General features: G+C 36.6%; 1 protein-coding gene across 3 annotated transcripts in view; it reads right to left on the bottom strand.

Annotated features, from left to right (window-relative positions):
• bsnb (bassoon (presynaptic cytomatrix protein) b) overlaps positions 1-24066 on the bottom strand; it is a 105652-nt gene that overhangs the window by 80120 nt on the left and 1466 nt on the right. For all 3 annotated transcript variants that reach the window (XM_008409670.3, XM_008409669.3, XM_008409671.3), the window contains exon 2: positions 10283-10673. In XM_008409670.3, coding sequence (XP_008407892.2) covers positions 10283-10673 — 391 coding nt within the window. The remainder of the gene's footprint in view (positions 1-10282; positions 10674-24066) is intronic.

Below are 24066 nucleotides of genomic sequence, written 5' to 3'. Positions count from 1 at the left end.
CCTTCAGTGTTGCTGCTGGCCTCTTGGCAGCCTGCTTGACCAGCTTCCATATTGTCTTTTCATTAATTTTGGAGAAGCATCCTGTGTCACTGCTGTCACAAACATTTTTTCTCCACTTATTGAGGCCCATTGTATATTAAATTCTATGAACTTTTGTTATTTTTTTCCTGACTGGTAGCTTTGTTCTTTTGTCTGCAAAATACAGCTTTAATGGCCAAAAACATTCCTGTAGAACATCTGAACTTATTATACGTTTATCAGGTTCTCTGTGTTTGAAGAAAGATGTCAAGTCAAATAGATTAAATACCAAAATTGTATCAAAAATGTTCCAAGAGGATATTTATATCAAGGGTGTGTGAACACTTCCACGATCAAAGTATTGTACATTTTATATTTTTGTTTCCATCGTGTATTCCTGACAGCCCTCATCTGCCTATGATCACTGAGTAGCAACAGAAATTTCTTCCAGGAGTTTAGCATGTTTCAAATTTTCCACCCCTACAACATTTATTTGCTTTCCAGCTAGATACTTGTGGCCCGAAAGGGGAAAAAGTTTTAAGAACCACTATACTTTAACACACATTAACCAAAGAAGATGGGAGAATATAAATCTAATGAGCTTTCAGAAATGTTTTCATCAGCCAGTTATTTGTGCTTATATGCAAACAACAAATAAATAAATAGGCCACGAACAGCAACAAACTGGAAATAACAGACAAAACGAGAAGCTGCCAGTATGAGGCATACAGCAAGCACTCTTTTGAAAAGTTTAGAAGTAATCACAAGTTGAAGTTGCAACTAAGATCAATACCATACCCAGGACGCTCACTGCCTATAAAGTTTACTTCAAGTGCACTTACAAAAAAACTAACCAAGTGTTTATTCATGACACTGTGGACAACTTGCTCTCCCAAGTTAATGCTGCTGTGGAAGCTTGAGAAAATCAATTTTGAGCCTCAGGATTACAACCTTGGCAGCATTGAAATCAGTTAAAACAGCCTGGGGAAACTTACTACATACCGTATGTCCTTATGTCACAGTTTTGGCATTAGGTCCAGAATTTAAAAAAAATAAAAAAATTTTAGAAGACTCCCTATGACTCATTTCCAGAAATTGAAGTTACTTGTGAAATAAACCTCCAGAGAGATTACATCCACAACTTTAAATGTATGTTTCTGCTGTGCATTTGCCACAGGCTGCAGTCAAAGGCAATAATCCAAAATTAGAAAAGAAAAAGAAATGTATAAAACTTGCACTGACACTGGTCTTTGCACCAATTGGACCGACTGTGCCTCAGCAGATAGAATAGTAGCCACACAGTTGGAAAGTTATGGGTTGAACCTCAAACTGGCTACTGATCTGTGCATCAGCATATGATTGTGTTACTGAGTGTCTCTGGTATAAAATGTTTGAAGTGGTCATTAGTGGTCATTATGTCACCCTAAATGACAGAAAATTGGTGGGAACAACCCATGAGCACCGAGGAGCAAGCCTGAACACCAGTGTTACTGTTTACTATGAAGTGAGTTAAGAAAAGAAAAAAAAAACAATGAGAAGATGTCAAGAAAAAAAACCCTTTCTCTAAAATTGACTAGAATCAGCAGCTGTTCACATGGACAAAGCTAAGACTGAGTTGTTTCACTACGATGACAAAAATTATGTTTGAATGAATCAAAATGAGGCTTTAAGACCTAAAGACGTTTTAATACCTACCATGTTGGTGTTAGCATGATAATGAGGGCTTGCTTTGCTCTCAGTTACTGTTGCATTACATAAAGCAGGTGAAATAATTTATATGTAGTTAGGCGTCCAAGTTAAGTATTATGTTAAATCAACAGCCGGAAAATAATCCCAAACCTACATCAACACTGGTTTTAGAATGGTTTTAACTGGCTAATATTTAGCTTCTTGACTGTCGAAGAAGCTAAATGTTAGCTCTGTTTAGTAAATTAAATATAAATACTTGTATTTAATTTACTATAATACTTAAATAAAAAAAAACTACTTTATTAGGTTTCTCCGTACCTATATATTGAGTCAGGAAACCCCTTATCCAAAGCACAAAAATGGCTTAGCCGCTGACACAACTTCTGACTTTGAGTTTATTAAGTCCACACCGTAAAATTATTTAAAATACTTGGTGCACTATAGCTCCAATCTGTTTTTCTGCTTTGGCTCAGAGAACTGGCCCATTGCTTTGATATAAAGAAACAGCTCCGCTACAGTCACTGGAGGAACATGCCGTGGTTCGCTCTCCAATCCGCTGTCACCTGCAGCTGGACCTCTCTCATCCCTGTCTTCTGCTCTACTGGTGCTGACAAGCTCAGCAGCTTCTGTCAGAGACCTGTGTATTTTTACCAGTGGAAGTTATAATTATAGCAGGTCCGATTGGCTACGTTTGAACGCTGGCAAAACATTAGTTCTGCTGTTTTGTAACTTGCGCTAGAGTGACGTTTCTACCAGGTGCGTCATCACTGCTGCAGACAGGATTTGACTAGAAGTGAGAAGCTGTGGAAGAAATGAAGATACAGCTATGAACCTTTTAGCTGCTAAAGCAAGGTTTGGTCCATGCTTTTTAGATTTTAAATCTAAACATCTAAAACTGGAGACTAAAATATTAATAACTTAGACCACACAGTCTGTATGGAAAGCAAAGAGTGCCACAATTCCACACATAAAAAGGCTTTATTTGTAGAATAAAGTAACTTTTTAGTAATGTAAAAATAGGAATATAAATGGAGCTGTAAGCATCAATTAAATTAAACGGTGTTTATCTCAAATATTCTCTTATTTTTCTTCACAAATTACAAAGCACAATTACTCAGCAAGTCAAGCACTAATATAGAAAAGGATGTAATAGTAGTTTAAATTGGTTCATAATGAACTGTAGCATAAGAATAAAAAAATGTAATTAAAAAAGTAAAAGTTTTATGTATTATTTTAATATCTAATTTAAATTTAATTTAATTTAAATAATGTGAACTATTTAAGATATAGTGAAAAAAATTACTATATCTGTCCTGTAAATTGTATGAGTGTTGCTGATCCAACACGCGATAAAGTCAAGTTCTCCAGAGTCATTATTTAATTAAATTGCATTTTCCACCAGTATTAGATAGTGTGAGTAAGGACTTTTGTAAAACAAATACAAGTAATATAATTCAGACTATATAGAGTGCAAACTGTTAATCCCGACAGCCTGTATTGAACAGTGTGGTATAAAAGCTGCTTTGTTGAGCAGAAAGTTAAATGGTTAAATACCTCTATGTGCAAATATGTTATGAAAAAGTTCAATGTCAATTAAAAGTTGTTGACTTCAAAATGAATTAGTGTTTTCAGAAGGCTGGCATTCAGTTCTCGAATCTGACCCAATATGAATAGAGGTAATCTTGAATCTGCATTTGAAAAGAGACTACTTCGACTGCTGTCTGCTGCAAGTTAAACACTGACAACTAATTACTCTCCATGAACACTTTCAAAAACAAAACCTTTTATGGAGACATTATGATATGTCTTTGCCTTTCCTATGACTGCTCCCCTTATTATGCATGTGTGTATTTAGAATGTCTTTTAATGTGAAAAAGTCAGGCCTTTTAACAATAGAAGTATCTGGAAAATGTGTTAAAATATTATGGAATTCTACAGGAAATTGCAGTGATACATTTGTCAGTTCATCAATGAGTCGTCCAGTGTAAGGGGATACGCTTTAGCAAGTTTTACTGTCTTCATATGCAGTAAGTCTGACATGTCTTCACCATGCCTGCGCAACATCAGTTTCAACCTTGCTCCAGACAAACTATTCTGACATCTGCAGCTTTAAATCCAAGCAATGTGCTGCTGCCCGCTTTTATCACAAGATGACTTTATCTGCCTCTGTTCTCTTTAATAGGTGGCAAAAAAAGACCTTGCCTGGAAGCAATACATAAATGGGTGTGTGTAAGTGGAATAAAAGACATTCTTTGCCCTCTAACTTCATCACTGATCATTTTAAACATTGATAAAGCTGAGTTCACAGTGCAATAGTTAAGCTTAACTTTTATACTTTATACTTTTCATGATCATATCAGAGCACCTCAAGGTTATAAAATAAGACTTTTAGCTGTTCTGAGACAAGAGATAAAAATGTCTTGAAGGGTGCAATCAGTAAAAACAAGGGGTAACATAAATACTTAAGTGCCCACCATAATTACTGGCACTCAAAGTGAAAAATGCATCGAGCCTTTATAATGAAATACTCATTCATTGCAGTAGCATAAACTGAGTAAAATATTGCCTGCAGTTCTTGACCAGTCAACTTTAGAGATATTTTTATACTATCCCTGTGATTCTCACTGCCTACGATGGCATGTTTGATTCTAATCCAGCTGGATTTTTAATTATTGCCCTGAAAATCGCTAAGTTCAAGTTCAGGCGAGTAGCTATTTTTGTAGCTATGTGCTACCTTACAAGAGTCAACACAAATCTGCCTCACTTTAATAGTAAGTTCTCCTGTGTTTCCCATTTTTGAGATCTTGAGAGAAACGGATCTGTGTCACATCATCTTAATGAAGCAGGGAAACAGAAGGTACTTCAAAAGTTTCTAATTACTCTAATCAACTTGTAACATTAAATATTTTAAGAAATGTGGTGGCTACATTTGTTTTGCACAAGTTAAAATAATTATTAATCGTTTTGTAACTAGTTATTTTTCCCATTAAATAGACGTACTGAAATCACATTACAATTTTCAGCACAAAATCGTGCCACTACAAGAAAAGGTTCATTTATTTTTTTTAACTTTAAGGCTTCACGTACATTTAAAATGAAGATGTGTAAACAGATATAAAGGCGTACACTTACAATGCTATCTAATATAGAAATCTGTTAAACACTTGTTTTATTGGTGGTGGTAACCTTTATTTTAGTGATATATTTTAAACCAGCAAAGTTGATTCTGTCATGCAGTTACTTAAAAAAAAAGAAAAGGAAAAAAAGGATGAATAAACGACATGGATGATCTTAACTCATATTTTGTGTCCAAACACATTGCAGGATTGGTATTTATGCAGGGCATTCCAGGAGGCATAAAAGACATAATTATTTTTGCTTTGTTTAAATGTGATTAATACTCCTGCCACCTGAATTATTGTGTGCAGAAAAGTAGAACCAGTGGGCCTATGTGTTTGTTAAAAACAACCCTCGGCTTGTTGGATTGTTGGGTTAAAAAAATAGAATAAAAAGATCTCCAAGGTCTTCTTCAGATTTTGAAATTGAACTATTGAAATTTTGCCAGTTTATGTTTTAAAATTCCTGTGGTTTGCGAGTGTCGCCGCCTCCTTCACAGAGAAGCAGTTGGCTCCGTGCAAAAATTATTTGTTTTATTTATTTGCACATTTTGTATTTTCTATTCTTCCCAGGTGCTGAATCGTTGTACAGTTGCTCTGCCGTGTTATAAACACTGCAGCTATTATGGTTAATTTATGATGATGGTTTTCTCTCCTGTTCCATCTCCTCCTGCTGCTACACAGCTTTTTCACACTTCTCTCTCCTTTCAGCTGTGGCTTCTCAGGACCAGGCCATTGCTGCAGACAGAAGGAGGGTAGGCTCTATAAATAGAAATTGGACCAATTATAAAGCAGATGTTCTCCTGTATGGTGGTGGGAGAACGGTGTCTGGGGAGTGTCTGTGGTATTTTCACTATCTCTCACTGTGTGCTCATGTTCTCTGTTGTTTGAAGGCTGTCTTCAGACGACTTTGTCTCTCTGAATCTCTAGCTCCTTTTCTCCAACATCACTGGTTTCTCAACTCCTTCGTAACTACTTTTTTTTTTTTTTAAAGCGCGGAGCATATTCATTTCTTTACCCAGTTATCTCCTGCAGAAGATTATCACATGTGAACAGAAGTCAACTGCATGATTGCTTGCAGGTCTCAATTGTCAGACTAAATCTGTAAATAAAACAGTTCCTTTCAGCCTGACTGACAGCCCTGTAACACACTGTGGCACATGACATCCATTTGTTGCTTGCTGTTTACATCTGAACTGCATTCCTGTCATTAAGTTGCTTGACACAACACTGACTTATATTTCAAGAACAGTCTTCATCTCCCAAGTCGCTCTGCATAAACAAAGATAGCCCTTAATATTTCAAACAAGAAGGACATATTGTACTAAATGTTGTAAATAAATCATTAAAATCTTCATGCTTCATGCTTAGTAGGTAAGGTTGCAAGACATGCAACAGAAAGGATTACATGGCAGAGATTCAAACCAGGGAAATAGTTTTCCAGCAATTCTGGAGAGATTTGAGATTGTGAGATTTTTTTTTATGTACATTATTCGGCTGCTTTGACTTTTTTTATTTTTATGTTTATGCTTCTTCTGAATGGAAGAAGAAAGATTTTTCAACTGATTTTTGAGATGTGTATAAATAATTTTCATCATGTCATTTTCTAAAACAATTTAAATGACGAAGGAAAAGCTTTGATTAATTGGTACTCCTCTTAGAATTGTATAATCTTTTGAAAAGATGTCTGTCATTTCCTATCAGAAACAAACTTTTTGACTGAGTGATATGAATAATTTAACCTTAACTGTAGCTTTTAATTACCATGTTTTTCATCTATTCTTGAACATCTTTAGATCTGAGGTTGGTATGTTGCTTTTTAAGATCTGTTAACCTTGCTTTTAAGTTATTTATTGCTTTTAGAGCTCTTGCAGTGAACAGGGTTTGATTTGGGTTGGAAGGAGAACTTGGTTTCCAAAAATATGATTGATGAAATGTTTTATGAATATTACATCATTACTGTTTTCCAACATTGCTCTCAATATATTTTCTAAATTCGCATTTGAAATCATAAATTCAAAATTACATTCTGTTGATATCAATACAAAAATGGAAGCAAAAAATCTATAATCAATCTGTAACAGATTCTACTCTTATTACTGTAATCTGGAATTTGGTTAGAGCAAAGCATTTGTTAACAAACAGACCTCTTACAAAGCAAGACATGATCTCTGACTAAACATGTCAACAAGTGAGTAATCCTGGCATGAGTAAATGCTGCAGATATCCTTGAAGGTCCAGAGAGAATGTGCATTTTATTATGATTAGGACAAATTATGTTCAAGATCTTTGTGACTTTGAACAAGTAAATCGTAAGTATTTGGAGTCAAGAAGATTTTAGTTTAGTTCATTTGAGCTTAGTTTGCCCAATTGAAATATAGATCAAATATTTATATAACAAATATTAACTTATAATGCATTCATCCAAATAGCATAGAAAAACATATAATGTAATCTAAGAGTACAATCCTTTGTCAGTTGATCATAAATTTATTAAATACAACCATATAGAATAAAAAAATCTCTGCCTGCTCCTGATGACCTTATCAGCTCGACTATCCAAGCCAGCCACCATCACCGTTGATCGCAGTTTGACTCATCATCATCCTCGATAAACACCATCACGTTGATCTGCCCGTAATCAATTTCCCTTCTAAGCGATAAGGCGTGTTTTAGATAGGCTGCAGAAAAGCTGAAGCTCAGTCCATGTTAACTAGGTTATGGGGGTAAATCTTCAGGTCTCTGGAGGCAGAGCGCTTTCCCTCAACGTCTCTTTTCCTGTCAGCATCTGTCCAGCTCACTGAGGCTGAGCTGAAAAGTACCCACCTCCGCTGTTCTCTTTACTCCCTCGCTCTCCTTCACTCCCTGCCACGATCTATTCTCCGCTATCTGTCTCCGCTTTGGTCCACGGGTTTTTTTTCTTGTCCTTCCGATTCCTACGCCTTTCTTTTCTTTTCCTCTAACAATGGAAGCCTCCAGAGTTATGCTACCCTCATGCATGGAGGCACCCAAGCCTAAAAACACAGCCATTACCCAGTATACGTACATCAGCGCTGCATTTGTACAAAAAATAAGCATTTACTCTTGATAACTCAGTACATAATAAGCCTGCGGCTCCTCTTGTAGCCTGTAGGCCAGCTTAACTAACGTTGCATTGTTGCAGTTCTACCATATGACTCATTGAAGTTGATGTGAAACTTTATGACAGATGACACAGCCACACTTGATTCACAGTAACACTGTGGAATGGCCTAATTCATATTAGCAATGTGATTTATTTTAGGATCAACGCAAAAGGCTTTCTCAGCTACCTGTTCATTAAAATAAATGCTTAGATGGACTTAAATGATTGTTAATGGCAGGGGAAATATACTGAGCTGTCTTCACAGGAGCAGCATCAAGTATTCCTGAAATCCTATCAAGCTTTTATAGAAGATGGACGAACAGCTCCATCATTTTTACTGGCAGTCCTAGTAAAATTTAATAAAGTCTTAAAATAAATTCAGGCCCAGTGTTTATAATCTTCTTCAGGATACTTTGAGGTAATTTGAGGGTGTCTCTTCTGAAGACATGGAGTTTTTTTTTTTTTCTTGATTTACAACATTCTAGTCTATTTAAGTGCGGAAATGTACTATGCAAATTAATTTGATTGATTCATTCATGTGCTGATCTCTAATAATCGTCTCCTTTCAGTCTACAGTTTCTGACTTGGCTAGGTCGTCTACAGCATCATAGCATCTCTTCTGCGTTATCAACTCTTGATAGTTTTTTTTTCAGGATCTTTTGCTTGGTGCTTCTACCAGGCCTATTTTAATTGCTAAAGCAGAAATGGTTTCTGATATGGGCGACGTGCAAAAACTTCCCCGTCTGGAAATCAAGCCCTTCACTCTAAAAGTTACATTCTAGATTTTATGTTCCTTATCACTAATCACATGAATTATACAAAATGGAAGTTTGCATTACACATAATTCATATACTTTCACTCTATGACAGATTGTTTTCCACAAAACACACTTCCTTTTGTTCACATGCACAACAACACACATGGCAAGATAAAAAGAACAGTCAAAGTTTGGAAATAGCTACCAAAATTATCTTCTTCTCTAAATGCATTGATATCTACAATAACAGTATCGATTAAAAGTTTAATATTGACTAAAATTGTGACAATTAAGGCTGAGGTTAGATGAAGTTTATCTTGCCACTCCATGCAGTGAAGAGGATAATAAGTGAGGTAAGAAAAAATATATTTGAATGTCACCGGTAAGAGACTTGCAGCAAATGTTTTGTGTGTGAGATTCTGCTACTGTAACAAAAAAATAATCTAATTTGAGGCTTTCTACCTATTATATTTTATATTGTTTTAATTAATTCTGCAACCTGATTAATTAAGCTTGTGTTTTTTTTCCCCTCAAATTCTGTTACTCGCTGGTTTCTGTTCACAAACACATTTTCTGACTTGCAAATTACAACCAACAGATTTAAAAAATCAAGACAAATTGTTGTTAGAACAAAAGGTTCACAGCTCTCAGTCAGCATGTAACGGATCCCTCATGTTCCCTCCTGTTCCCTCCTGTTCAGCTGCTGCATTACAGACTGTGAAGCAGTCAAAGCCAACTCAGCAACAATAGTCATCATCAAAGCTGTTCTTCATCAGCGATTAGAAAAATCTTTCCATAGAATGAAAATTTAATTTAAATGACTTTTTAAAAATTGTTATGCATTTAATATACTGATACTGATATAATACTTGAACTGTATAATAAAAAAGACACACCAAGATGCAAGAAGATGTTTTTACCACACAGAAATAATTGTTGTCAGATTTTCAAACAATCTCCGATCCCTTTGTTTTTTAAAAGCATTTCAAACATTCAACAGTTCCAAGATTGTCCTGTAATTCAATTAATCAAGGACAGGTTTTTATTTTGCATTTTTAAATCTGAAAATCACAAGCCAAGCAATAAAAAGTCAACTTGATATGAGGTCCTCCTCTTCATTCAGGCAGTCTCTAATTCTGTATGCCTGCCGCAGTTGAGCTGTCAATTACACTATTCTTTATAACAATATTTCCCATGTGAATGCACAATGACACACAGTCAGCATTTTTTGCTGCTCATAACTAAGTTACATCATACACTATTAAAATCCCTATTAAATGTATTTTAATAGAAGACATTTATATCAATGTTATGATTTTTACAAATATCTTATGGGGGTTTTGTTCAAATTTTGTATGTATTAAACTGTAATTAATAAATTCTAGTGGTGTATTTTTGATTAAATGGTATTTTGACTCATTGATTCTTTTTTAAACTTTATCCTGTTGTTTGCAACCCTTATCTACCACTATGAATAAAGATTGTCAAATAAAAATATCTTATGTCAAACAAACAACAATAAAAGAAGATAAATTTTATATATATATTTTTAAATGCCACAACTGAGCACTGCCTACCTCTGTGAGGTGAGGGTTGGGGTTGAAGCCGCACTGGTTGCACACCATGGAGCGGCACTGTGTGCAGGTGTTGAAGTTGGGCTTGTCGTCCCCAGTGCCCATCAGGTCGGTGGTTTTGCAGACAGGACACAGCTTGCTGCTGGGCATCGGAGCAATTTGAGGCACAGAATAAGGGGAGGTGGGGACGCTCCCACGGTCCGGGGACACAGAAGGGGACCTTCCGGTTCTGCCGCCCCCCAAGTCAACCTGCAGATTCTTTCTGGCTGCATGTCCCTGACCCTGGCCTCCGTGAGGCGCAGCATGCTGACTGGCATCATGGGAGGCCAACCTGTCGCCTGGCCCATGGGTGCTCTGCGCTCCTGCTTTAGGCCCGGGATCTGATAGAGGTGGTCTGGAAGGGAGGGAGGAAAAGAAGGCGTAAAATAAGTTAGATAATTAATTTGAGTCATGATTTTAATGTTTTACTCCTGCTAAACTGGCAAAACTTCTCTCAGGGGGCAAAATAGTTTCTTTACACTTAATATTACAATTTCAGCTAAAGGGAGAAATTTCTACTTTTTCAACCTGAATATTTCATTAGCAAGCTCATATGGATTAAAATTCTCTAAAGATTATTCCAGAGCTGTTCTGTCAAATGAATATTTCCCAGCACTGATAATTAATCTTCATCTCATTTGCTCTGTAGTATGCTGTAGTGTAGCTGACTAACAATCAATAATGGGGTGACACTTACATTATTTATTAGATATTTTACTACTCACACTGTCATTTATTTTATTAGCAGCAGCAAATGTAACACAGTTCAAGTAAAATGCATGCAGCCACCTTATATCTGACAAATAATACCCAATTTAATTTTAAGGAGTGTCAGATCTTTAATACAGAAAAACATATCAAAGTCAAACAGAAAGCTCTCCAGAAAAAAAGGAAGACAGTAGCTAGCATTTTCTCATTGATTTGTCCTGAATGATCAAGAATATGTATTTAATCCACCACTAAGCAATAGATCTCATTTTATTACTGAGTCCATACAAAAAAGGTTTATATGCAATATAGTTAAATAATTTTAAGAACCTGAAAGTCAGTAAATCATACAAAAATCACTGAAAGCTAAAACTGAAATGTGACATCTGACTTAACCAAAGTCAGTAAAAGAAAAAAAAAACATGACTTGAGCACATGGAAAGTGACTCATGGAGTAATGGTGAATTTTAAGTCACACTGCAATGTGGCACGCTTGCAACAAAGCAGGTCCTTACTTCAGTTCCTGACAAGAAGTACAGTCTTTTTGTAAAATCTGCCACTCACTGCTAAAACTGTCGACATGAAGGCTTAAAAAAAAACCTTATTAACCCATTTTATTTTACTAAACATCCAATTTTGGACCACATATTTCCACATTTTAGCTGAGACACGTCTGGACAGGTTGGACATATCTTCAAACCAAAATGATCGCTTGTTAATTAGGCTTGCAGTAGCAATCACTGTGCACCATAACCACGCATATCTTCCTGGGGTGAGTGAGGGACAGATTGAGGAGGCCGATGAGAGAAGAATGAAGGAATGGAATGGTGACAGTTATTATGGGAAAGAAGAAATTAGTGATTGAGGGGGATGATGGGCATAATTACATGACGAATAAGTGAAGAAAAACAATTTCTGTTCTATACTTTTAAAAGTATAGAACTTTTAAAAGTATCTTCCGTGTACAGTAATACACGGAAGATGGCTTAAAAACAATGATGTGCTTTTATTATTTGAATAGTCAGGATTTTATGTTTGTATTCAAATACTTCTGTAAGTATATTAAAGCATGCATTAAGGTTTTATTACACCTATTTTAACATGTTTCACTAGACAGTCATTGTTGTTAACCAACACATCCAGTAATTCACAGTGCTGGGTTAGCATGAAGAACAAGAGACAAGATTTTAGAAATATTTTCTGGAAAAGGAAGAATCAACACTTATCGTTTTCAAAAAATAGAATCAACAGGATTTTAATTTAGCCTTAATCAGTGTAGAATAATTCAAATGAGGTTTCAGTCGTCAATTTTCTGCAGTTTCTAAGCTCGTCTGAGACTAAAGAAATATCCCAGGAAGCCCCGATGCAGATACCAACATCCATGTCAAAAGAAGCAAACATTTAACCTGTCGGTGTGTTGTCAAAAAGCTTATAATTGATTCATGTCCTGTCACAAGTCTCCTCAAAATGCTGACAAATTATTTAGTCAAGACTTCTTATGCATTTATTAAGCCAAGAGTTTAAAGGCAAGCCTGATGAGGAGTATTTGTCTTAGCTGACTCTCATTAACACAAGAGGAAATATAGAAAATGATTTCTATGGTCAAAGATCTGTAGTTTCAGATCAGTTGACCAAGGAGTATGCTCCGAGTATGAATAATCTTTTGAGGATGCAAAAGGATGCCTCCTTGGAAGACGTGGTTGTTTGTTGTAATGATTGTAATCAGGCCAAGTCATTTGCTAACATCTTGGCAGTAGTTCTGGATTAATTAGAGACATCTTGCTAGACTAGTTTTCTTGAAGGGTCTTTGAAATCTTTCACTTGGTAGCTCCAGCAGTCTGGTTCTGTGCTGTGTGGTTCTCTTTAAATTCCAGTCCAGCTCTTAATACTTAGATATATATTTTTTTTATCATTCTCCTGCTTTGTGAAAATCCGCAGTTATTTTTCTCAGTTGTACACTAAATTATTTTGTTTTTGTCAGAGAGTTTTCCCTTGGACTTTAGCAGTATTTTTTTATACTGTGTGTAAATTAGGAAAAAAGCATGGGCTAAGACTACTGACAACTCTTGTTGTCAGTAGTCTTAGCCTTGTTGTCAGTAGTTGGGATCGATTAGAAACAGGACATTTGCAAATCCTTCATTTATTGTGTTCCTAAACTGAGACAAAAAAAAGTGTAACTGTTTTAAACTTTCGTTTTCACACCCACTCAGACCTTTAGGCATTAGAGCAGACACTGAAATATGAGCAGTGAATTTCCACTGTCATAACAACTTATACCTTGCTTTGTCAAGCCTGTCGTCTTCAAAGACGGTCCCAGCAGCGGCTCGGCATCCAAAGCAAAGCGAGAGTGAAACTAAAGGGAGGACTAAAAGAGCTGAAGTACGTAAAATGTTAACCATTGTGAGTCATTTCGAAATGGGCTGAGCTGCTGCATAACTCCAACCTTGGTCAACTCTCCACAGGAGTCCGGATTTCACCGCAGTGAGCTCATCTGCACTGTTAGTCTGTTACGTCTGAAAATCAACACAAGTGTTCACAGTCCACGGCCAGCCTCTCTCTTCAGTCTCATCAGTTATGCACTCTGTACTTAAGGTGTAAGTATAAATATTATGCTCCTGCTGTTCTCACAAAGCACCAGGTAGTTTCACTTGAAAAACCTCCCCTTGAACAGCTCAGACATCAAGTCTCCAATGATTTATACAAAGCCTGAGGCTTTACTTAATGAGAGCGACAAAGAAAAAGTGAAAGTGGAAGACAGCTTTTCATAAGGTTCCTTTAGATACAGGCAAACAGGAGTCTACTGAGAACAACTTGTAGACACTTTGTCTAAGGCACAACAAATTGTTCGCATTATCGCAAAACGAGTAGAGAGTCATTTATACAACAGCTCATCGTAACGGGAAGACTGAGTAAAACCTCTCATTGTAAGGCAACAGAGAGACTCTTCCACCCTTCACTGTGGCAGCAGCGCATTTAACAAGATCACGCTGTCATCTAAATTAAACTCATTAGCATCACACCTGCGGGGCAACATGAATCTTTAAAAGGAGTTCAACATTTTGGGGGAATACGTTCCATCGGTCCCAGGAGTCAGACGAGAACCATTTACACCACTCTCCTATTTGAACAGCAATAAGGGAAACTAGTCACGCATAACTGAACGTGTCAACTGTGGAGAAAGGTCCCCACTGCACCGATCAACTATTGAGTTTTAGAGTATCTTGCAAAAGTAATTTAACAAGTCTGACACTGGTACCTCTAAATAAAATCTGAAACTAATTAGAATTTATCTAATTAGTAAAAAGAGTCCATCTGTGTGTAATTTAATCTTAGTATGTATACAGCTGTTTTACTGTTCCCTCAGGAGCTCTTTAGAGAGGGTTAGTGTACAAAGTACACAGATTCAATATAGTCCATTATCCAAAAATATGCACTCCACAAATCTGGCAAGAAAACAAAATGTCACTGTTCAAAGAAACCCAGAAGGAATTACATTTAAAGTTTACCATAAGTCAAGCTATGCAGCAAGCTCTGGTCAGATGAGACTGAAATGTTACTTCCTGGCTTACAAAACAGAATATGAAGAGGAAAACTCATACTGCACCCTGAACACATCAACTCCACGGTGAAGGTGGCAGTGGGAGCATTATGCTCTGGGGTCAGAGTACCAGTGTGGTGACTTACATTTCCAGCAGAACATCTACAAATAAGCATACAGCCAGAGCTACAAAAACCATTTTTGTCATTTGTGTCAAATGCACACCACATCTTTCAGGTAATTACATTTTAAAAACTATGCATCCTTTTTCTTCCACTTCACAATTAAGCATTAAACTTTGTGTTGCTCTGTCACATGAAATCCCATGTTCAGTTCTGTTGTTGTGACAAAATGTGAAAACATTTAAAAGGTATGAGTAGATTTCAGAGGCATTGTAGGGGAAAGACAGCTCTTGTTATGACAGCTAACTAATGCTTAGACCAGAATGCAATGATGCCCTTGCTAATTAGTTAACGAGGTGTTGGTGTCAACAGCTGGGAAAACAAGAAAGGTGTCACAGTCAATGTTTATAACATTTTCTCCTACAGCTCCTGCAACCATTTACTGAACAATCCAAGCAACTAACATACTTCCAGTAAGAATGTTGCCATCATCAGAGGAATACTTTTATTTTTCTTAAGCACGCCGACTCTGATATACGTGACATGTCCTATGCATTAAAGATTAAAAATCAACTACTTTTAAATCTAAAACAAAGAGCCCAGCAAAGATCCAATTTTAAATCGGATTTTTAAGCACATTTTACGGATTTTTGTTTCCTGCAAACCGTCACAGGAACATTTCCTGCATTGGCCGAATCCGAGGCAGATTTTATTATACAGGAAAATGTTTTGTCATGAACATTGGGTGTCTGAGTTTTTAGGGTTTTGCCCATTTATGTTGTAACTATTCATCTCTGTTGTTTTTTACATATCCTCCTCAGTTTCCTTTATGTTGTTTCTGAGTTCTTGTAAGTTTGCAACTTTTATTAAACATATCTCACTGTGCCTCAGCCTTTTCATTTCCTCAAGCCGTGACCTGTTCTGTTACTTTTATTATTTTTAACTAAATTTGATTACTTATTAAAGTTCCAAAGACACTGAATTTATTGCTCCTAAAGAACAAAATGAAATAATTTTTTACTGAGTGGAATCTGGCCGAATATTAGCTGCAGCCTAATCCATGACTGTGACACCTATAAAATTGTATTTTAGGACTAACGCAGTGATTCCTAAAGGGCTATTATCTGAAAATATGGCACAGTGTAAATGGATTAAGTAAAACACAATGTCTCTCTCAGGTCCTTGCTGTCCAGCTGCAGTAGGCAGCTTTTTAGGTCTGGCACTTATTTTGGTCTCCACTTATTAAATTTACACATTTGAAATTACACATTGTCCAATATGCTTTTATGACTGGCTCTAAGGACCAGACAGTAATTTTGTGGGAAAAGTATCCAAAGTCCAGAAAAACGCAACTTCAAAAAACTTGAAGCAGTTCTGTGACTTTGAAACAGAAGAGTCTGTTTTTCCTTCCAAGCAAAGTAATCGATTACTAGATTTACCCTGCATAATAAATATTTACACAGATATTTCACGGGCAAACAATTACACTATTAATCATACTTCAATCATTGGTAACTGCTACAATAGGTTATTTTTATGTTTGTAGTCTACTACTTTGTTTATTAGATATAATGCATAATAGATTAAAGATAACGCTTCAGAGAAATGTTTTCCAATTTCACTTTGTCTTTCACTGGTCACCGGCCTTATATTTTGCCAGGCAGAGTTTCCAGGTGGTTTTGTTTTTGTTTTGCTTTGTATCCTCAAGCTGCACACTAACAAGCGAGCAGTGGACATGATGAGAAACAGACAGTAGTGCTGGAAGCTTCAAGCAAGAAAACTGAGACCAAACAAAGTTACGAAACCCAGAAAATACTTTTTGTAGCAAAGAAAGAAGAGCGTCTCCTGCCAACGCTGCTGTTGTTTGAACAAGTATTAATCAGGGTGCAGAAATATTCCCACTGCTCAAACTATTTGTCATGCTACAAACACAAACATGAATGTATTTATTGGGGATGTATGCAATAGACAAAGTCAAAAGGTGCACATAACCATTAAGTGGATGGAAAAAAACATATGGTTTTCTAAACCAGTGGTCCCCAAACCCCGGTCCGTGGACCGGTACCGGTCCGTGGACCAATTGGCACCGGGCCGCGCAAGAAATAATTCAATATTATGTATTATTTGAATCTGGAGGATCTTTTATTTTGAAAATCCTTTAACCGGATTCTCTCGGTTACTCAATTCTCCAACATTGAGCCCACAAGCAGCAAAATGAGTAAGAAACAGATCAGATGTCTTTGGAAAGTTTCTTTGCAAAGGGGAAAAGGCCCAGAGAAGAGACAGGAGAATGGATTTATCCCAGACCGGTAGGTGAGTTCCACATTACAAGCCCCTCTGTAACATGCGGCGACCGGCTGCTAACGAGGCAATGAAGCTTCAAGCTGCTTTGCCACATATGACCGAGCAGGCTGTGCATATAAGCAACACCTCAGGTGTCATTGTCTCCCATCACTCCCAGATGGGACCATCTCATTGCAGAGAAACAAGCTCAGGGCTCCCGTTAGTCATTATCGTGAGTTAAAATTTTCACGAAAGTAAAATGTTCATTTTTGTGGCGCATCTGTATCTTATTTTGACGGGACATGTAAACGTTACCATAGCGACCAGAGTCAGAGAGAGTTTGGGCTGCGGTCGAGAGGAGATGAGTAGAGCTTGTGAGTCTTAAGTCTGGTTTAGAAAGCAAGATTTTAAGAATTGTCGGCCGATTCTCCAAATCTCTGTGACCACAGAGCTGATAAAAGTACAACAGGTTGGATCGGTTCGTGTCTCCAGCCACATGGCAGAGGCAACACACCACACGAACCGATTCCTCTCACTAACGTCCCGAGGATAATCCAGTAAAACCCGCAACATAGCATGCGGGAATTTAGAATGACCAAACACGGATGACTGTGTAGAAACATTAGTGATAGTTTGTGGAGTCATTTTAAGAGATAAAAGACATAACAAAAAGAAAAGGCGGTGGATAACGGGAGCAGCCGCTCTATTTGCTGCACTATGATTTGGAGGTGACTGTGTTTTTTCTAGTTAACATTTTTAACTGGACATAAACATAATAATATATAATAATGACTTTTACATACAATAATAAACATTTCCACATATCATCTCTGATATCCACCAGACTCTCAGTTGCGCGATATGTCAGCTGTTTGGGATTCCCCTCTGTTCTTACGTCACCGCGCTTTCTGATTGGTTACCTGTCACATTCAACAGGTCGTGTTCTCGTTCCCAGTCAGGGAAAACCACTCAGGCTACGATAAGAGGGTCAAGATAACCCAAATTGGGCATATTCAGGATTTAGCGGGAACACCAACACGCAGAAGCCTTATCTGATTGTTCACGCATCCCCCACCCCGGGCCGCAGCAAAATTTCCAAGTCTTGAACGGTCCGCGGTAATAAAAAGGTTGGGGACCACTGTTCTAAACTATGTAATTCTGCAAATCTTGAAAGCGAGCCGTCCATTCGTTTCCACTCTTCTACGTTTTATAACACAAAATAAAATCTGTGTAAATTTATCTCAGTACAAATCCCGCAGAAGGTGAAGGTCTCACAGGTTTGTAAGAGAACATTAGAGCACAAACAACATCATGAAGACAAAGGAACACAGCCAAGGGTAAAAGTTGTGAAGTTTAAAGCACAATTAAGATATCAAATAAGAGAACAATGGATTAAAACTGATTAGATGCTTATTTTTGTCTCAGAATGTCCCAGTCAAAAGTACATTTGAGAATCTGTGGAAATAAAATTCATGTTCACTTATGTTCTCCATACAGTCTGACTGAGGTTGAACTTTTATACAAAGAAAATATTTTATTCTCTAGTTTCAACTTACAGCTGTACAAAAGGTGCAAAATTTGGAAATGTTTGAAAACTGTGCATACCTTTTGTTCCACTTCACAATCATAGACTGTTGTGTTAGTCTATCACATAAAATCCCAATAACATAAACTCAATTTGGTGGTTGTAGCAAAATGGCAATGTATTTAAGGAATATGCATCCTTTTTAAAGGTTCAATAAATGTTCAATTCAAAAGCCGCTGCTGCTTCTAAGACTTTCATAAAACGCTTCTGAGCAACGTAATACAAACACATAATAACAGAAGTTTGTTTTTTGAATAACAAAAATTGTTTCCCTAAAATCTAATTAGCTAAATGTATAGTGTAACTCCTTTATCCGCCAAATTGTGTCGCAGACTCTTTTCATTGAAAACATTAATTATGTTAACAAAAACATAAATCCAGGATTTCTAAAGCTTCGCCACATTGAGAGTCCAGACCACAAACTGTCTCATCTGTTTTATAAATGAGGTAATATTTCCGTTCAAAATGAATATAAAAGATGTATTTTGCAGCAGTAATCATAATCTGATATGTGTGCTAAACCTTAGCTGGATACTGTATATCTGCATCAATGTCCTTTTATCGGCGAGGCTACATGTTTCTTATTGATTTGCAGATCTTTCACTGTAAGCGAAACAGGCAGATTGAGGCTTTGGATTGAAAAGCTATCCTCTGCGCTCCATTTAGTAATATTTAAAGGTCAAAGCGGAAACGTATCTTGCACGCGGCAGTGGCATTCATTGTGAGTTTTAAAATAAATTCGAGAGATTTAGTCGACACCCTAAATCTGCTCAACAAACATAACATCAGCAGCAGGATATATTTGTTGTTTGCACATTCATTAAATGTCACATCAGATGAAAGCATTTTTTTACCCAGAGGAAAAAACTTTCAGCTTCATAATTAACCAGCAGGACTGATTTAATTTTGTCCTGCAAGTAATTGTGGAGAGTTAGACATAAGGGAAAAGAAAAAACACCCTGAGAACATTTTAGTTAAAGCAAGACAGAAAACACCAATGTGCCTTCTGTCTAACAAATAAATGTGATTGAAGAGTGAAGGCTGAGCAGCCGGCGTCTATTGATGGCAAAATATAGGAGAAAACAAAAGTTTGATTCATGTACTCACCAAGACTGAGTTTTAATTTAATGCTGTGGTTCATTTAACAAATATTCAAACTATAAAAAGACATTTTTTTAAAGTATTTTTTAAGTCAAATATAAACAAACACCAAAAAAATCAACATAGAGTCTTTAGCTATTTCTGTCAAAAATAATGCTTATGTGTTGCTATACATTTCATAAGTTATGCATTATTACTTTCACTGACACAAGACAGTAAGAAATTAAACACATACAGTTAAGATCAAAGTTGTACATAGTTGAAATTCATGCCAATACTGTACATATGTAAACATCTCCCCTGCAGTTGAACACTATTATATTTTTTCCTATTAGTCTTAAGTGTTAAAAAGTCTATATTAAAATGCCACAAGGGAAATTAAACTAATCATTATGTGTTTTAGAAAGTGGATAGAAATGTTTCATCGGGGTCTGCTTCAATCATTTTTAGTTATAGCTCACCACACTTTTCATTTTTATATAGACTGTTTTATATACTTAAATCAGAGTAGGTAAGTTTGTTTCTTAAAAGAAACTTACATTACAGAGAGTGTAGTGGCTATGAATCAGTGGCAAGGTATATACTATCTGTGCACATAAAAATAAATCCACCACTGTAATTATGCAGACGAAATACTTAATATGCTGCATGACGGATGATCAGAGATCAGATTAAGCCACAGCATTTTGCAGCCACTTAAAATGCATAAAATATATGAAAATAAAACTACAGGAAAAAACATAAATATTATAATAAAGACTCCACAATTTTTTGTGTTTTTTTAGATTTTTTTTTTTTTATCCAAACAATGGGTCAGTGTCAGTATGCTGCCAGTCTCTCCCAGGTATTGTAGATATTGATTTTTTGCACATGAAAGCATCGTAAATAATGAGAAAGAATTGCTTTTCAAACCATTTATGTGAGGACACCATAAACATTCGGCATGTCAAGTCTGTGCAGGCTGCAGTGCTCTTACTGCTGAAGGTAAATTAATCATGAGGACGTACTGCCTGAGCATTACGTCCTACAACATGAAGGCATCTATTATTAACACAGACTTGTACTTTTGTATCAGTTTAAAAAGGTATAAATGTTCCAAACATAAGTTTGACAAACAAATCTATCCTCATAAATCTCCACTCTTGCAACATTGTGACGAAAGCACCATCACTTGCTATATTTAGCTTACAGTCTAGACAATTAAAACAACTGACGTGTAAAGCATTGATATTTATCTGTTTTAAAGACAAATTTCTGCAAAAAATAACCTTAGAATTAATTGTCATAAAAACTCGTGCATGCATCACTCATGTTAACATAGCTGCAGATCATCCACAACTCCTCATGGAAACCACACTCAAGGGAAATGCACATGAGGAGAGTTATGGTGTCCTGAAGCAGCTGATGCCCATCAAATGTCACCTCTATAACACTGTGTGTGTTGTGCTCAAGAGCACCAAGACAGAGCAGATTACTGAGCTTTAGCTGTGGATAGTTTTGTCATAAGTACCGACGCTTCTGAGTAGGACAGGCTCCAAAAGGATCATCTGCAGAGCAGATGTCACTGGTGGTTGGTTTGTTTTTAAAATAAAAACATAATAGTGGCATATATTTTTTTATTCACAGCATAAAGCTAATGTGTGTTGCTCTTTAGTTTCAGCTCTAGTGTTAAACCAGAGCTGATGTTGCAGCCAAAATGTTCACTGGCTGCATTAAAACGCATCAAGAAATCGAGAGATATTCCATGTTGTCAATTCACTAAAACATCTCTTCTGGTAAAACGGTTATTCCCTCCTCAGCTGTATTCTGAACACAAACAGATTTCCTAACATCACTATCTCAACCTATAAAGAAGTTTTTAAAGAAAGAGTCAATGTTTGCACACCCTATTTAAAATCCTCAGTGGCTGCTACTGTAATGAAAATAAATCACAATTTCAAATGTGATTTATTAACACGATACAGAAATATAAAGTCTGACAGAATCTATAAACTCAGTTAAAAAATTGTGAATGAGTGCAGGGTAAAAGTTTGAGAGGATAGAGATGCACCAATCAACCAGCCAGACATTATGATCAGCCCTTTTTCCCTTGATCACCTCAGCCTGGTGATTCACCAGATTTCTTCATCAGATCTTCTTTTTTTTTTTTTTTTTTTACGAATTATTTAAGGAATTCAACTTATTTTTAGGCTAATAGCATCTGCCTACAGCATGTGCTTGATTCCCTGTTTTGAGTTGAGTAAAAATCAGGTACAACTTAGGGGCACATATTGCTAATGAGAATCTCAAAAGTACTACTTCCTTCAGGGACCCCGTTTTAATTGCTACAGTGCTTAGAAATGTTGTGGTAGATCAGTGCTGCAGTACCACACCGAGTATGTTGTAAACAGGAAATATGTGGAGCTTGTGTCAGAATGCTCTTCAGTAATGGTCAACGCTGGGATGACTGTGCACTTAGAGAAAGCTGTTATGATAAGAGTAGAAAACAATTATTGTGGTGCTCACTGGAGCAGACGGGTCGGCCAGATAGGCCCGAAGAAGACTCCTGGAAAGGCTCGGATTTAGCCCTCTTTCTGTGACTGAAGGTAATATAATTTGGTCTAACACACAGCAAAAAAAAAGTCCTGTGGATCTCACTTTTAAGTAAGGTAATATAAAAGATATAATATCCCTATTCGCATTACCAGGCAACTCATTTCAATTAAAATGAAAGTCGTCTATCAAGTCCAAAGCCAGACGCTGTCGTCTTGATGCTGAAATTCTTATGGGTTCTTCACAAAGGAATATGTTAAAGCCAGATTCATGATCTCAAGAAAAACCATTTAAATCAGCCATGTGCTGCGATGTTCCTCTCTTTCCTTCTGCTCATTTCTCATTCTGCCTCTGTTTGTTAGCGCACTCAGTCTCTGCACTCTCTTTATGAGGAACCTAAGGGGGGATACTAGGAAGAAATACAGATATAAAAAAATCATGAGATAACAAGCAAGCTATGAGCATTTAAATCTACCCCACACAATACACAGGCAGGACACGGGGATCTTTTCTACAAAGATACGGTAGAGATACTTGCAAAAGTATTCATTCCACTTGAACTATTTCATATTTCACTTATGGATTTTATGTTACTGACCAACATGAAGAGGTGCACAATGCATGCAGAAGATGGAACATGATCCTTAAATTCCTTTTTTTTTTTTTCACAATTACAAATCATAACATTTTGGGAATGCATATGTATCGTGAAGATCAATGGACACAGCAGACAGATCAAGGATAAAAGAAGGGAATAAATTAAAGTATTAAAGCAGGATTTGGTCATAAAAAGATGACACATTCAAAGCTTTGAACATCTCACACAGCTCAGTTCAATCCATCCTCTGGAAAGTGGAAAGAGCATAGCACAACTACAAACTTATAGCGACATGGCAATTCACATAAATTGACAGGCCAGAAAAGAGGAGCAGTAATCAAAGAGGCAGACAAAAAGGCAACTCTGAAGGAGCTGCAGAGAACCACGGCTCAGGTGGAAGATGCAACTGACATTCAAATATTAGAAATTAAATTCACAAATCTGCACTTAAGGAGAAAAAATGCTTTTCCTAAGCAAATACAGGGGAATTTAAAGGAAGATAAACATTACAAAATATGGAGCAACAATGAACAAAAGCCTGCTATAGTTACAAAGAACTTGAGACTCGGGAGGAGGGTCATCTTCCAGTACAACATAGAGAATAAATATACAGTAGGAGTTATATTGGAAAGGTTTAGTTCAAACCATTTTCATGAGCTGAAAATGGTTCATTTCCTTCTGATCACAGGTTCCAGTTGAGAATCTGTGACCAGACTTGAAAATTGATCTATGCAGAAACTATCTCAGCCTAACTGAACTAGAGCTATTTTGAAAAAAAATTAATGAATAAAATAAATATCAGTCCGTAGATGTGCAAAGCAGGTATAGAGCTGGTTTCCCCCAAAATGTCTGCAGTTGTAATTACATAAAAATGTGGTTCTGCAAAGTATTGATTTGGGTAGACTTTAACACATATGCACACCACACTTTTCAGATTTGTAATTCTGAAAAAAGCTAGGAAGCTTTGTCTCATTTCCTTCTGCTTCACCGTTATGCACTATTTTATGGCGGTATGTCAGATATGCCAAAATAATAGATTAAAATTTGCAATCCTAATGCAACGACATGAAAAATGTCAAGAGGTATGAATAGTATTGCGAGACACTGCACATAAAAGCAGAATGTTTTTATAAAATTTCACACCTCAGAGTTTCTCCCTGCCATAAGTCATAGTCTCAAACAAAGCATCAACTCTGCACCTTGCAATTTAACCACACGAAGGAACGCTCGCAGCAAATCTATAAATCTATTTGCACGCCAGCCTCAGAAACTGTTGCACAA

The sequence above is a fragment of the Poecilia reticulata genome, chromosome 5 (genome assembly GCF_904066995.2).
Source record: "Poecilia reticulata chromosome 5, P_reticulata-male-v2, whole genome shotgun sequence".
Lineage (NCBI taxonomy): Eukaryota > Metazoa > Chordata > Actinopteri > Cyprinodontiformes > Poeciliidae > Poecilia > Poecilia reticulata.
The sequence above is the reverse complement of the archived record's forward strand: the minus strand, read 5'-3'. Positions and strand labels throughout refer to the sequence as shown.